This window comes from Heterocephalus glaber, unplaced genomic scaffold (assembly GCF_053883595.1).
Source record: "Heterocephalus glaber isolate CG9 unplaced genomic scaffold, H.glaber_assembly_v1.0 deba00001481, whole genome shotgun sequence".
NCBI lineage: Eukaryota > Metazoa > Chordata > Mammalia > Rodentia > Bathyergidae > Heterocephalus > Heterocephalus glaber.
In genome coordinates, this window is record NW_028258317.1 from 334,121 (window position 1) to 348,441 (window position 14,321).

The 14,321-nt window shown below is 36.4% G+C and overlaps 1 protein-coding gene across 14 annotated transcripts in view; it reads left to right on the top strand.

Moving 5' to 3' along the window:
- Positions 1-14,321, top strand: part of Ecpas (Ecm29 proteasome adaptor and scaffold) — a 127,035-nt gene that overhangs the window by 84,001 nt on the left and 28,713 nt on the right. For all 14 annotated transcript variants that reach the window (XM_087184174.1, XM_004848121.4, XM_087184173.1 and 11 more), the window contains 8 exons: positions 1,418-1,509; positions 5,067-5,201; positions 6,112-6,274; positions 6,847-7,019; positions 8,225-8,326; positions 10,309-10,432; positions 13,041-13,186; positions 14,230-14,284. In XM_087184174.1, coding sequence (XP_087040300.1) covers positions 1,418-1,509; positions 5,067-5,201; positions 6,112-6,274; positions 6,847-7,019; positions 8,225-8,326; positions 10,309-10,432; positions 13,041-13,186; positions 14,230-14,284 — 990 coding nt within the window. The remainder of the gene's footprint in view (positions 1-1,417; positions 1,510-5,066; positions 5,202-6,111; positions 6,275-6,846; positions 7,020-8,224; positions 8,327-10,308; positions 10,433-13,040; positions 13,187-14,229; positions 14,285-14,321) is intronic.

Here is a 14,321-nt window from a genome sequence, read left to right on the forward strand (position 1 = left end):
AAGGTGGTTGGGGGCTGGGGATTTAGCTCAGCGGTGTTGCCACCTGCCTCACAAGCACAAGGTCCTGAGTTTAATCCCCAGCACCCCCTGCCCCCCCAAAATAGGTAAGGTGGTTGAGTATGTCTGGAGTTGTTTCTGCATCCTCTAGTTTGTTTCATTGATACCCAGGTCTGTTCTTTTGCCAGTACCATGCTGATTTTATCATCATAGCTTTGTAGTATAATTTAAAGTCAGGGATTGTGATACCCCATGCTTTGCCTTTGTTGCCCAGAATTCCCTTTGCTATTCTAGGTCTCTTTTGGTTCCAAATGAACTTCAGGATTGTTTTTTCTAATTCTGTGAGATATGCTGTTGGGATTTTGATTGGGATTGCATTGAATCTGTATAACAATTTTGAAAGTATGGCCATTTTCACTATATTGGTTTTTCCTATCCAAGAACAAGGGCTATCTTTCCATTTTCTGATATCCACTTCAATCTCCTTTTTCAGAGTACTGTAGTTTTTAATGTAGAGGTCTTTTACTTTTGTTAGATTGATTCCTAGGTATTTAATTTTTTTGGATGCTATTGTGAAAGGGATTGTTTCTCTAATTTCTCTCTCTGTGAGTCTGTTATTTGTGTATAGGAAGGCTGTTGACCCTTTAGTGGTGACTTCGTATTCAGCTATGCCACTGAATTTGGTTATCAAATCTAGAAGTCTTTTGGTGGAGTTTTTGGGGTCTTCTATGTAGAATACATGTCATCCACAAATAATGATAATTTAACTTCTTTCTTTCCTATCCTTATTTGTTTTATTTCTTTCTCTTGTCTAATTGCTCTGGCTAATGTTTCCAGAACTGTATTGAACAAGAGTGGTGACTGTGGACGTCCTTGTTCCTGATTTTAGAGTGAAAGCTTTGTTTTTGTCAATTTAGTATGATGTTGGCTGTTGGTTTGTCATAGATGGCTTTTATTAGATTGAGATAAAGACCATCTATTCCAATTTTCTGTAGGGTTTTTTCATGAATGGGTGTTGGACTTTGTCAAACATTAAGCACAGATTTAATTTTAAAATCATAAAAATTTATAGCAAAATTTTTTGTAGATGATCTTTTCACTTCTGTTACTGATCATTAGTCCTTGTTTTCTAATCTTATTTGATTTATTCGTGATACAGTATTTCTCTTTTCAGAAAGGAATGCTGATAGTAGGTACACATTTTTTACTTTGGAAGCAGATGTGAAGAATAGGATATCCCTTTTGATAATTAATTTGTAAACTTGCTGTATTGAAACTCATACTTTATGTTGTGTATTTTTTTTTTAAGAATTGAGGTAGTTTGTGCTTAAGAAGTAGTCTTACACTTTAATGGAATTTGGTGGTCTTCATATATTCAATTCATTCCTTTTCTTTAAAATGGTTCTGAATTCTTATTTAGGCTTGCCTGTCATGTACTGCCTATTGGAAGCTGTGTCAGTATATCCAGAAAAATTGGCTACCAAGTTTGTAGATAAAACAGAATGGATAAAGGTATGTCTTATGCATATGTATTTCTCTTTGAATTTAGGTATTTCAAACTTTAACCTCATGATTTTTTCTTCTACTGGTGTTACTGTAACCTTTTCTGCGGTTAGGTCAGTTTGAAAATTTCCATCAAACACTAAAAACCATTTAGGTCACAATATCTCATTTCCCCATGTGGTTGAGAGTGTGAATTTTTCTGTTTAAAAAACTTTTAAAAAAATCAGGTTTGTATAGTTTAAATAAAGAACATTTAAAATCTTTTACAACTGTCTCCCACCTACCCAAATATCTACAACTTCCTAAATTTTCCTCTTTTTCTTCTACCATATGTACATAGAACATCAGTGACATTTATGTAGCTTACTTTTTAGAATTTACTTATGTATATGTACATGAAATCATTTTTAATTTTTCTCCCTTCTTTTACATAAATGGAAGCATATTTTCACCTCACACTAAAACTTTGAGCTACTCCTCTATAACTATGGAGAGAGCTCCTCTTTAATGGCTTCAGTGTTTTCCATTGTATGATTTATTCTACTTTCTTATTGATGATTATTTGGGTACTTCCAGTCTACTGCAATGAATAATACCATTGTGTACATGAGGAAATACATTTTTTAGATGGATTCCCCAGAGGTAGTATTATTGAGTCAGAGGACAAGTACTTTTGTACTTTTGATAGATAATGTCAAGCCCTCCATGTGAGTGATACTGATGTTTGTAGCATCCATAAGAGTGTTCCTTGTCACTTGATTACACCAAAAAGTTATCAAGTTTAGCAAATAAAAATGTAAGATGCTCACTTAAATTTAAACTTCAGGCAAAATGGCTTACAGAGTTTCATATACCTCTTGTAATAGTACACAGTGCAGTTATTTTTGGAAAATGTAGCATGAGTTATGGTAAAATCTATAGTTCAAGAGTATAAAAATATGAATGTAATTGACAAAGACATGTAGACTTTGTACTTTTCTGGAAAATTTGATCCATGATATTGCTTCTAGTTTAAAAAATTTTTTTTTCTTTATGGTTATTTCTTTTTTTAAAAAATTTTATTTTATTGGTACATTTTAGGTAAACAATATAATGACAGTCATCAATGGAAATTTGCACTTTTACATAATCTCTCTTGGTTCTTACATTTCCCCCTTCCCCTGCCCTCCCTTCAACCCCTCCATCCCTCCCTATTTACGAAGACTTTGTTTCCATTTTTTCATTTTCTCATATTAATTCCATTCCCTTCTTTCCTTTCCCCTACTCCTCCCACTTCCCCTTCCCCTCTGCCCTTTTTCTTCCTATTTCACATTATCTGTTATACCTTTTAGTCCTTATTTACACTTTCAGTTTCTCACACTACAGAAACTATTTGGTATTTACATGTGTGTCCTATTTATTTCAGTTAAGAGTATCGCCTCAATGTGCATCCATTTAACAATAAATGTCTATAATTTCTCATTTTTTATGGCTGAGTAGTACTCCATTTTATAAAAAACCCTCACATTTTCTTGATCCAGTCTCCAGTTGATGGGCAATTGGGCTGCTTCCAAGTTTTAGCTATTATAAATTGTGCTGCTATAAACATGGGTGCACATATATCACTGTGGTATGATTCTTTTAATTCTTTGGGGAAGATCCCCAGCAGTGGAATAGCGGGGTCAAATGGGACTTCCAGTCCTAGTTCTTTGAGGTATCTCCATACTGATTTCCACAGTGGTTGCACCAGTCTATACTGCCACCAGCAGTGGAGCAGGGTTCCTCTTTCCTCACAGCCCCTCCAGCATTTGTTATTGGTTGATTTCTTGATAGCAGCCATTCTTTTCTGGGATGAGACAGAATCTCAGTGTTGTTTTCATTTGCATCTCTCGGAATGACCAGTGCTGTTGAACATTTTTTCATGTATTTATTTGCTCTTTCTGCTTCTTTGTCTGAGAAGTGTCTGTTCATTTCAGATGCCCATTTTTGGATTAAGTCTTTAAATTTGGGAGGTCTGATATTTTTTAAGTTCTTTATAGATTCGGGATAGTAGACCTTTGTCTGAGGAAGAGCAGGTGAAAATTTTTTCCCACATTGTGGGTTGTCTCTTCACACTGCTGGTGGTTTCTCTTGCTGTGCAGAAGCTTTTTAATAAGAAGAGATCCTGCCGGAGATTTAGCTCAGTGGTTCCGCTGCGTGCCTCGCATGCACAAGGTCTCGAGTTTGATCCCCGGTACCAAAAAAAGAAAAGAAATACAGATGGTTAATAAATATATAGGGCCCGTGATTTAGCTCAGTGGTTCCGCCGCCTGCCTTGCAAGCACAAGGATCCCAGTTCAATCCCTGGTACCAAAAAAAACAAAATAAGAGATCCCACTTGTTGATTGATTGTGCTAGTTCACGGGCAACTGAGGTTTTGTTCATAAAATCTTTTCCTACACTGATGTCACGGTAGCATCCAAAAAACTGACATACCTAGTAATCAACCTAACAAAAGAAATCAAAGACTTCTCTGAAAACTATAGCACCCTGAAAAGAGAGATTGAAGATGATATCAGAAAATGGAACAACATCCCCTGCTCCAGGGTAGGAAGGATCAACGTAGTGAAAATGGCCATACTTCCAAAACTGCTGTAAAGATTCAGTGCAATGCCAATTGAAATCCTAGCAGCGTACTTCCCTGACCTTGAGAAAACAATCCAAAAATTCATTTGGAACAAGAAGAGACCCAGAATATTAAAAGCAATTCCAGGCAACAGAGACATGGCAAGAGGGTATCACAACCCCCAAGTTGAAACTATAGTACAAAGGTACTGTGATAAAAACAGCATGGTACTGGCAAAGAAACAGACCTGAGGACAAGTGGAACAGATTAGAAGGTGCAGAAACAGCTCCAGACACACTCAGCCACCTCATCTTCGACAAAGGAGCCAAACACCCTCACTGGAGGAAAGACAGCCTCTTTAATAAATGGTGATGGAAAAATTAGGTTTCAACTTGCCAAAGACTAAAACTAGACCTATATCTTTCCCCATGCACTAAACTAAAATCTAAATGGATTAAAGATTTAAATATTAAAATAGAAACTAAACCGGCTGAAAGAGAGGTTTGATAGAACTCTTAAAGACATTGGTGTAGGAAAGACTTTTTCTTGATTTTAAAAGGATCCTGTAATTTTTGAGTTTTGCTTTTTGGGTTTTCCTAATATGGTCCATGGGCTAAATATGGTCAGATGTCTTTTTTTTTTTTTTTTTAAATGATCTGCAAGCTAAGAATGGTTAGCAATGGTTGAGTCAAGTCAAAAGAAGTAATGTTTCATGACATGTATAAACTGTGGTGTCTATAATGTTTTATTGGAACTCAGCTATACCTATTTGTTTATATGTGGTTCTGTGGCTGCTTTTGCACCACAGTGGCAGAATGGAGTAGCTGCAACAGTGTCCATATGACCCACAAATAATAATATCTATAGTTTATTGTGTTCTTTTCTCATGGATATCGATAGTTTGAACATTAAAATGCATCATTTTAATTTTAGTTGTTAGCAGGAGGATAATTATGTATATGCTCCTTTTTTTTCTGCTCAGAGTCTAATGAATAGCAGTAAAGAAGAAATGCGTGAATTGGCAGCATTGTTTTATTCTGTGGTGGTTTCAACAGTTTCGGGAAATGAGTTGAAGTCAATGATTGAACAGCTTATAAAGACTACAAAAGACAATCATGTATGTTGCCAGTTTTGTCATTGTACTTTTTTTAATGGAAGATAAGGTTTTATAAAAGCTATTTTTAGTTCCCATCTGTAAAATGAACCGAGAAATTGTTTGCTTTTGTGATTGTAAAGATGAAGTGAGATAGATTTCAGTCAGTACATTTCACAGATTTGAGAGCTGTGTCTGAAAAGCACTGTTTTAGGTGCTGTGAATACAGTGGTGGGAAAATTCAGGTGAATCCCCTGTGCTACCTGATGCTTGGAATTGTTAGCTCCTTTTTTCTTCCACATCTACTTCTGCCTTTCATTCTGCTATCGAAAAACAAATTGTGCTGGCTTCCTTGTGTTTGGAGGTTTTACCAGTTAGATATCACATTGTATTTTGCTGGCAATAGGGAGAAATTACAGTAATACTTCAGTTCAGTAATGCTTCTGTTTGCAAACAATCTGGTTTACAAACAAAAGCATTTGGCAAAAGTTTGCTCCTGTTTGCCAGTTCTGCATTGGGTGACAAATGCGAACCATGGCGATCTTCCCCACACATCTATTTTCCCCCAAATCCTAAAACAAATTAAATGTATTAAATTGAGCTACCACTGTGTGTTTTGAATATTATGATATTGTAGTACCACAAATGGTATAACGTAGAAGAAAGCATGAGTACTATAGGAGCATGTGAGTAAGATTAGGGTGTCCAAATTTTGGAGTGATTAAGACAGCCTAACTTCTCAGCATTCTTTGATTTAGAACTCGTTTTCTTTTGTTCGTTAAGTCTCATTGATACCAGTGAAAACTGGAGTGATCATTTTATTTTTTTGCCTTATGTTTTATCAGTTATGATTCTAAAAACATAGTTACTTCAATCAATATGTTCCTTTGTGTGTGAGAAAGAAACATGTTTGCTATTGTGTTGTTAAATTCAGAGCCCTGAGATACAGCATGGATCCTTACTTGCATTGGGATTCACGATTGGAAGATACTTGGCTAAAAAGAAAATGAGAATGGCAGAGCAGCAGGATCTGGAGACAAATTCTGATTTCCTGCCTGAGCAAGAGGAACTTATTCAGAGTGCCACAGAAACAATAGGTCATTAATGTCTATGCTGACTTGGCTGACTTTATTATGTTAAATTTTGATATATTGTTATAGTGCTAAGCTTTAAAGACACAAACTTTTCCCCCCAAATTTATTTAATATTAAGTAAATTCTATGTTTTTAGTAACAATGAAAGTTTTTTTTTGTACTTTTCTTCTGTGTGTTTCTGTATGACGGGTGATTTTGTTATGGAAAAAAATTTAAACATTCAAAAAAGAACACTATAGCCAGGCGTGCTGGTGCATGCCTGTAATTTCAGCACTTGGGAGGCTGAGGCAGGAGGATTTCTGTGAGTTTAAGGCCAGTGTAGGTTACATAGTGAGTTTAAGGCCAGCCTGAACAACATAATGAGACCCTGTCTCAAAAAACCAAAAACCCACTATGCTCTGTTGACAATGCTATCTTACTACTTGAATAAATGTTAACAAATAGTCAACCAGAAAATATTACAGACTTTGATTTTATTTTGTTGTCTTTAAAAAGTCTTTACTGCATTGTTGATTGCTTTGGATCACAAAGATAAATGCTGTATTATTCTCTGTTTCGTCTAAATGTGCTTACAGGGTCGTTTTTGGACAGTACATCACCCCTCTTGGCAATTGCTGCCTGTACGGCCTTGGGTGAAATTGGCAGAAATGGTCCACTGCCAATTCCTAGAGAGGGACCTGGTTTTACCAAATTGCATCTGGTAGAGAGCTTACTAAACAGAATTCCTTCTGGTAAAGAAACAAATAAGGCAAGTTTTGTTTCTTTCCTTCCCTTCAGAATTCTGCCTTTTGTGAATGTACAAACCAGATTGTAGTGAGATAGGTGACACTGTTTTGGAGGATTTGCTAATACAAAACAGAACAATAGAAACATCGGCATGTTTTCTTTTCAGTGAGGAATAATTTGTATACAACTTTAGTATGTGCATCTTTTAACCCAGTTACTCAAATTAGGTCCTTAACTGTTAAAATTTAAATAAATTCATCAGGAAATCTTTTGTAATGCAAAAGGTAGATAATAAAATGCTTAGTAGTTTTGTGAATTTTAGAGCAAATATAAATACTAACTTCTTGTAGTCAGTTTGATTTTAAGAGGTTGGCATTAGTAAGTGGTACAAATAATCTGAGGAAAAGGACATTGATCAATTTTTCAGTTTAGAGTAATAATTTCATAACTTTAAAGCATTTTTTTGTGATCGAAACTTCAGTATTGAACAATAGATGATTTAATGAGCAGAAAAATCAGTTTACTGCAAGCAGAATAAACATGCTAATCTTTGGTCTAGCTGCTGTTGAAAACTCAGACTATCACACAGTGTAGTTTTTATTAGCTATTATTAACTAGTTATTACCAACTATTACCAACCATTATTGAGCTCTATAATGTGCTAGGGACTATCCTAAGTGTTTTCTGTGCATTGAAATAGAATCCCTCAAAAAGTCTGCCATGTGTGGTAGTGCAGTTGGGAGGCTGAGGCAGGAGGATTGCTGTGAGTTCAAGGCCAGCCTGGGCTACAATAGTGAGTTCGAGTCCAGCCTGAACAATAGCAAGACCCTGTCTCAAAAAAAAAAAAAGTTTAGTGAAGTATGCTGAGGAAGAGCCACAGAGAGCTGAAGTAACTTACCTAGAGTCATGTACCTGTAAATGCTGCTAAAACGGTGAGGAGGTGATTTGGTCCTAGGTCTTCTGGGCCTAGAACCCACATTTGTCATGTGGGTTTAAAGGATAATAAGCTTAAAAACTGTCTTCTTTCTTTGGTTGCAGCTATGAATCCTTAGTGGACTCTACTTATGTCTTTCAATGTCTTATAGATATAGTACTATAAAACTGGGTGCTTTGTAAAGATTTAGGCATTAGTGTACAAATACCCTGCCTGTCATTTCATCTTGGAATGCTATTCTGGGATAAAGCTGTTATGAACTTTATTTAAAAGAAAACATTATGTTCTTACAGATGAAAGAGCGAGCCATCCAAACGCTGGGCTACTTTCCAGTTGGGGATGGGGACTTTCCTCAGCAGAAACTCCTCTTGCAAGGTCTGATGGATTCTGTGGAGGTATTTATACTGCAATCTGATTGTTAGTTGTTCATTCAAAAGGCATTTTTACATGCAGTGAGATTTTAAATTAGACCTTTATTCACTTATTTACCACATACTTAGTTTCGACTGCTAGCTCTACACTTTTCATGGTGCCAGGTACTGCTCTAAATCACTGATTATGAGACACCTTTCCTCATAATTTTGAGTGCAGAGAAAAGAAGAAATCTACTCAGCCAGCCAGCAGTGAGGAATGTACCTATATCAGATTCTCTCCAGATGTCAGTGACGTTGTAACCACTTGGAGAGACACTTATGATGTCTGCTTTTTCGTATTTTCCTTTGTAAAATCCATTCTAGATTTGCTTAAATAAATGAAAGCCTATATGGACTCTTAACTTGCTTCTGATACTTTGAGTTTAGAAATACAGAAATACATGAAAAGCTAGACTATGGAAATAATGTGGAGAATAAAGGATAAGAATGAATGTAAAATAAAAAACAAAAAAAGAATGACTGTAAAAGCATGAATCAGAGAAGCAGAGTATCTTTACAGTCAACCAGAAGAAAGTTTTAAAGTTTTTTTTATTTTTAGCTTTTATTAATCAAACATAAAAATAGAATAAGAATATTTATTTCTGGAATATTTAAAGTAAACCTAGTATATCATATCATCATACATAAGGGCAATAGGGGTTTAATTTTTTTTTTTCTGGTACCAGGGGTCGAACTCTGGACCTTGCACTTGAGAGGCAAGTGTGGTGCCACTGAGCTAAATCCCTGGCCCTTAATTTTGTTTTTAATACCAGTTATATTATTCACAATAGGAACAGACTTAGAAAGTGGATCACTGATGAAGATCCTCTGCATTGAAATACCTTTACTCAGGTTGAAAGTGCTAATAGAAGCTTTTGGCCCAGGATCCTGTAGGGCTAAAGCTCTTTAAGTCGTTTTTTTCACACTAGGAAACATATGGTGTTCATTTGATACTTTGTCAAGACTAGAGCATTTAGTTGATTGAGCGTGGGAATGGTTAACATAGAAACGGTATCTGTGTGCCTTGTGGAGTCACTGTGCTCATGTCCCTCATAGTCATATGCTGTCTGTTTTTATTCTCTTCTCCTATTCTTACATTTCTTCCAATTCACAGTAAACAGACAAGTATCAGAGGGAATTAAGGCAGGTCCAATTCCAGGTTGGGTCAGTGATTCATACTGGTGAAGCATATTAGAATTTCTAAGTCAGATTTTAAACATTTGACTTTGTACTGCATAGAATTTTTAATGTCTGGTGTTTAAAACAGTTTCAAACATATGAAGTAATGAGTAGTGTGAAGAATCTTTATCCAGATTTGCCAAGTTTTAACATTTTATATTTGCTGTATCATTCTCTATTTTTTTCTGAACTATTTGAGAGTAGTTTGCATATGCTGTGTAGTTTGAGTGTGAAGAGCTAATAAAACAAGTTTAAATAAATATTAGTAAATTATAATGGTTACTATTTATTATGTGGTTGCTGTAGTCAGACATACTCTATAGTAGAAGCTTTATGTGCATTAACTTCATTTTATGAAGTTAGTAATCTATGGCCAGATGAAGTGAGTGTTGCTGTTTTGTTGAGGCCTAGAGAAGCTTCCTTGAGCATATGTTGCTAGTGAGGGACAGAGCAAGAGTTTGCACTGAGATCTTTATGGCTTCAAAGTCAGTGGATGCCCTGTCCTCCTAGGAGGACCATAGCATGCTTCCAAAGAGTAAGTCACTACTTCTTAGTTCTCTCCTGAAGGTGAGGAGTGTAGCGTGGACCTGGACAAAGATCTTCAAATCACACTGACCTTCTCAATCTCCTCACTCTCTCATGCTTTTCAACCACTGAGTTAAGCCAAGCAGAAGAATAAAACCAAAGCATGCTGAGAAATGAGAGATTGAGATGCTTTTCTATAGACATGAATGTCTTGGGAAAATGTCCTTTTCTGTTCATGGTTCTTGCTTCCTTCTTTGCAGGCCAAGCAGGTAGAACTTCAGTTCACTATTGGTGAAGCCATCACTAGTGCTGCTATAGGAACTAGCTCTGTGGCTGCCCGAGATGCCTGGCTAGTGACCGAAGAAGAATATACTCCTCCTGCTGGTACCAAATACTCAGCTAATTGACTTGTAGTCATCAAGTAACCTTTCTCTGTTTTCTTGATCACATTTGAGGGAAAATATAACTCTTTTAAAACATTTTACTGCATATGGTTTAGTAATTAGGTTCAGCTAAGGAAGACACTTGATTAAATTAAGCATGAAATTAATTAGAACTTTGGTTTTCAGTCGTTTGGCAAGCAAGCCAGAGAGTTAACAGATTTCCTTCAAACTTAGGCTCTTTTCATGAGGATTAGAATGTTTAACTAGTTTTCAGAATTGGAAACATAGTAGTTTCCAAATTATGTCTTCTAATCATTTATTACATAATGAACTTCAGTGTTTTTGCCAGCCCTGAATGTGCACTGGCTTTTAATGATGATATAGTTGAAGGACCATGTGGTTCCTGATTCTGTGTTAAAGATATTGGTATGTTGTGGTTTGATTTGAATTTTGAATTGAAAATGTATTTCAGTATCTGAGCCAGAGATTTTCTTTTAGTTCTTAAAACAAATGGAAAAGTCACTGTTTTTATATTTTGTTTCCTCAGTTGTGGAAATGAAAATGTAGTGTTCTCATTGTAACAATTTCATTGTGAATTGTTTTCCAGCATGAATAAATTAACTTAGTTATTTCACTTAGGGTTACAGTTAACATTTAGTAGTGCAGTGCTGTGTTCACCTATTACTTCATTAGCCACCATAAAGAGCTTCTTTTGAAATAGAAAAACAACATACTTTTGCTTATACTGTAATTAGGACTGTGTATTGATGGAAGCTGAATTAGTCACTTCTCTTTGAATGCACATGAGGTAAAGCAAGGAGAAATTTGTATAGAAGGAAGAAAATACTCAAGGGAAATGACCATTGTTACTGAATGAAGTCTGAAGTGGAAATTTCCCCAGTTGCATTTGAGAAGTGATATCAGAGGACTGACAAAAAGTGAGGGCTCACACAGAGTAGAAGATTTGCTATGAAGCATGTTTTTGATTTCATAGGTGTTTACGTAACAATTTAAATAAAGGGTAGTAGAGATGTATCATACCAATCTTCATATTTCCGAACTTCCTTGGTTATCTTAGACTGTTTTTTAAAGATTGGATCTGGCTTGGCTTTTTACTCATACAGTAGAATCAGGTTGTCCATTAAATGTTGAGGTAACTGAGCATTGTGGTACATGCTTATAATCCCAGCACTTGGGAGGCTGAGGCAAGAGGTTCTCTATGGGCTTGAGGCCAGCCTGGGCTACATAGTGAGTTCAAAGCCAACCTGGACTACTTAGCCAGACTGTGTCCCAAGAAACAAAAACAAACAAAAAGTTGAGGTTCTCTTGTCTTTGTGTGGTTAGAGAAATGGAAACATAAAACACTGTGGAGAAGTGGGTGCTGATGAATCTTTGACCTGAATTTTGATTATTGCATGTATGTTCTGTATGTCATTCTTAGCTGAGTGCTACTCAACCTTTTACGTGTTGTTTTTTAGGCAGTTAGGGTCAAGGTTTTGGCAATCCCAGTATCTATAGCATGTAATACCTGGTACATTGTGGGACTCTAGTATGAGTTTGTCCCCTTAGTAATTATAGTTGTCCAGACAGCAGAATAGTAGCTGGCTAGAGTTGTGGTTGTGGAAAAGGGAATGGAAGGATTCCATCTGAGCCTGAAAGCTAGGTTAATATGTCCTCACCGTCACTGGATGAGGAGTTAAGGGTGTATCATATACTGCTAGTGGATTAAGATGAGGTGATCATTGGACTTAGCAGCAGGAAAGTAATTGAAAAATTTCTGTGGAAAAGAAAAGGGGTAAAAGGCAGATTTGGAGTAAGTTCAACTATAAGAGGAAGGAAAAGTTTAACCATGAGTATAGACAGCTATTTTGAAGGATTTAATGTAAAGCAGTGGTTCCTGACTGGAGGGGTAAGACATTTGCTAATATCTGGACCCTGGAGAGCATGAATGCTACTGGTCTCCAGTGGGTATAGGCAGAAGGCAGTGTACAGGACAGCTCTCTGCAGCAAAGAATTATCTAGCCAAAAATGTTAATATCTTTGAGGTTCACAAACCCTGCGGTAATGAAGGAAAAATGCGTGGAAGCTGGAGGAACAAAGTTAAGCAAGATAGGATGGTGAGTTGGTTTGTTTTTAGGTGGAAGATAAAGACCTAGTAAAGAAAGAGAAATTTCTGAGAGTGGGATAACTTTTCATTCTATGGAACTAAAGTTACGTGAGTACCTTTGAAAGGTTGTTTAGTTTATGCTAGGTTCTGAAGTGAGTAATTATTGATTCCTTCAGCAACTACCTTTTTTTGTGCACTGATGGGGCATTGAACCTTTATGTTGAACTTTTATGAGGCCTTTATGCTGAGCAAATACATCCCCAGCCCTTTTAAAATTTATTATTTGGAGTCTGGGCTACATTCCCCAGGCTGGGCTTGACTGCCTCATCCTTCCAGAGTGCTAGGATTACAGTTGTGTGTTACCACTTTGGGCTAGTAACTATACTTCAGTTACTTGGATTTTAATATGCTATAGAATTGTTTTATTGAGTAATCGATTTAAATTTAGTTTTTCAGGAAACTATATTTAGTTCAATTACTATTTTTGTTTGCTTTTCTTCAGGAGCTAAAGTGAATGATGTGGTCCCGTGGGTGTTGGATGTGATTTTAAATAAACATATCATCAGCCCCAACCCACATGTGAGGCAAGCAGCTTGCATCTGGCTCCTTTCGCTTGTAAGGAAGCTAAGTACCCATAAAGAAGTGAAGGTAAGCCATGTTGTATACGTGATCAGGTTTCTTGGGAACCACAGTATTTTTATTTATTTTTTTGCTTAAATTCTTTTATTGGTACATTTTAGGTATACAGTATGTTTACATTTATCATTGGGTGCTTGTACCTGTGCATGATGCATCTTGGTTCTTATTTTTTCCCCATTACCTGTGAGCCCTTCCCTATTTACATACTTCGTTTCCATTTTCTTTTCTTTTCTCTTAATTTTTCCTTTCCATTCTTTCGTTTCCCCATCTCCTCCCACCACCCGTACCCCTTTGGACCTTTTCCTATTTCAAAGTATCAGTTATTAATCCTTTTAATCTTTATTTACACTCTCAGTTTCTCACACTAGAGAAACTATTCAGTATTTACACATGTGTGTCTTATTTATTTCACTTAAGAGTATGGCCTCAATATGCATTCATTTAGCTATAAATGACTCTAGTTTCTCGTTCTTTATGGCTGAGTAGTACTCCATTTTGTAAAAAACCACATCTTCTTTATCCAGTTTCCAGTTGATGGGCACTTGGGCTGTCTCCAAGCTTTAGCTATTACAAACTGTGCCGCAATAAGCATGGGTACACATATATCTCTGTGGTATGATTCTTTTAATTCTTTGGGGAAGATACCCAGCAGGGGAATAGCTGGGTCAAATGGGACCTCCAGCCCTAGTTCTTTGAGGTATCTCCACACTGATTTCCATAGTGGGAACCACAGTATTTTAAATTGAAAGGTGGAAAGGAAAGTCTATGAAGGTGAGGCCTTTAACCAGAAATAGAAATTTTGAAATAAGCTGTATATGAAGGAGTGAAGGATGGTAGCCAGTAAATGTTGGCTGGAAGGTAATCTAAACTTGAATGCATAAAGTCAGAAGTGCTGAGGAAGGGGAGGCACAGGCATTTGTAAAGAGGAGGGGACAATATGGTGGTTTGTGACTGCCTTGATTGTAAGACAGGTGTTGTGTGTTCTAAGAGTAAGAGTCTTGCTTTTCTAAAGTGGTAAGGTTTTGTGTCCTAATGCCTTTTTCTTCTTTCAGTCTCATCTTAAAGAAATTCAGAGTGCATTTGTTTCGGTTTTGTCAGAAAGTGATGGTAGGTTTTTGGTAAATATTTTATTTATTTTTCGAGA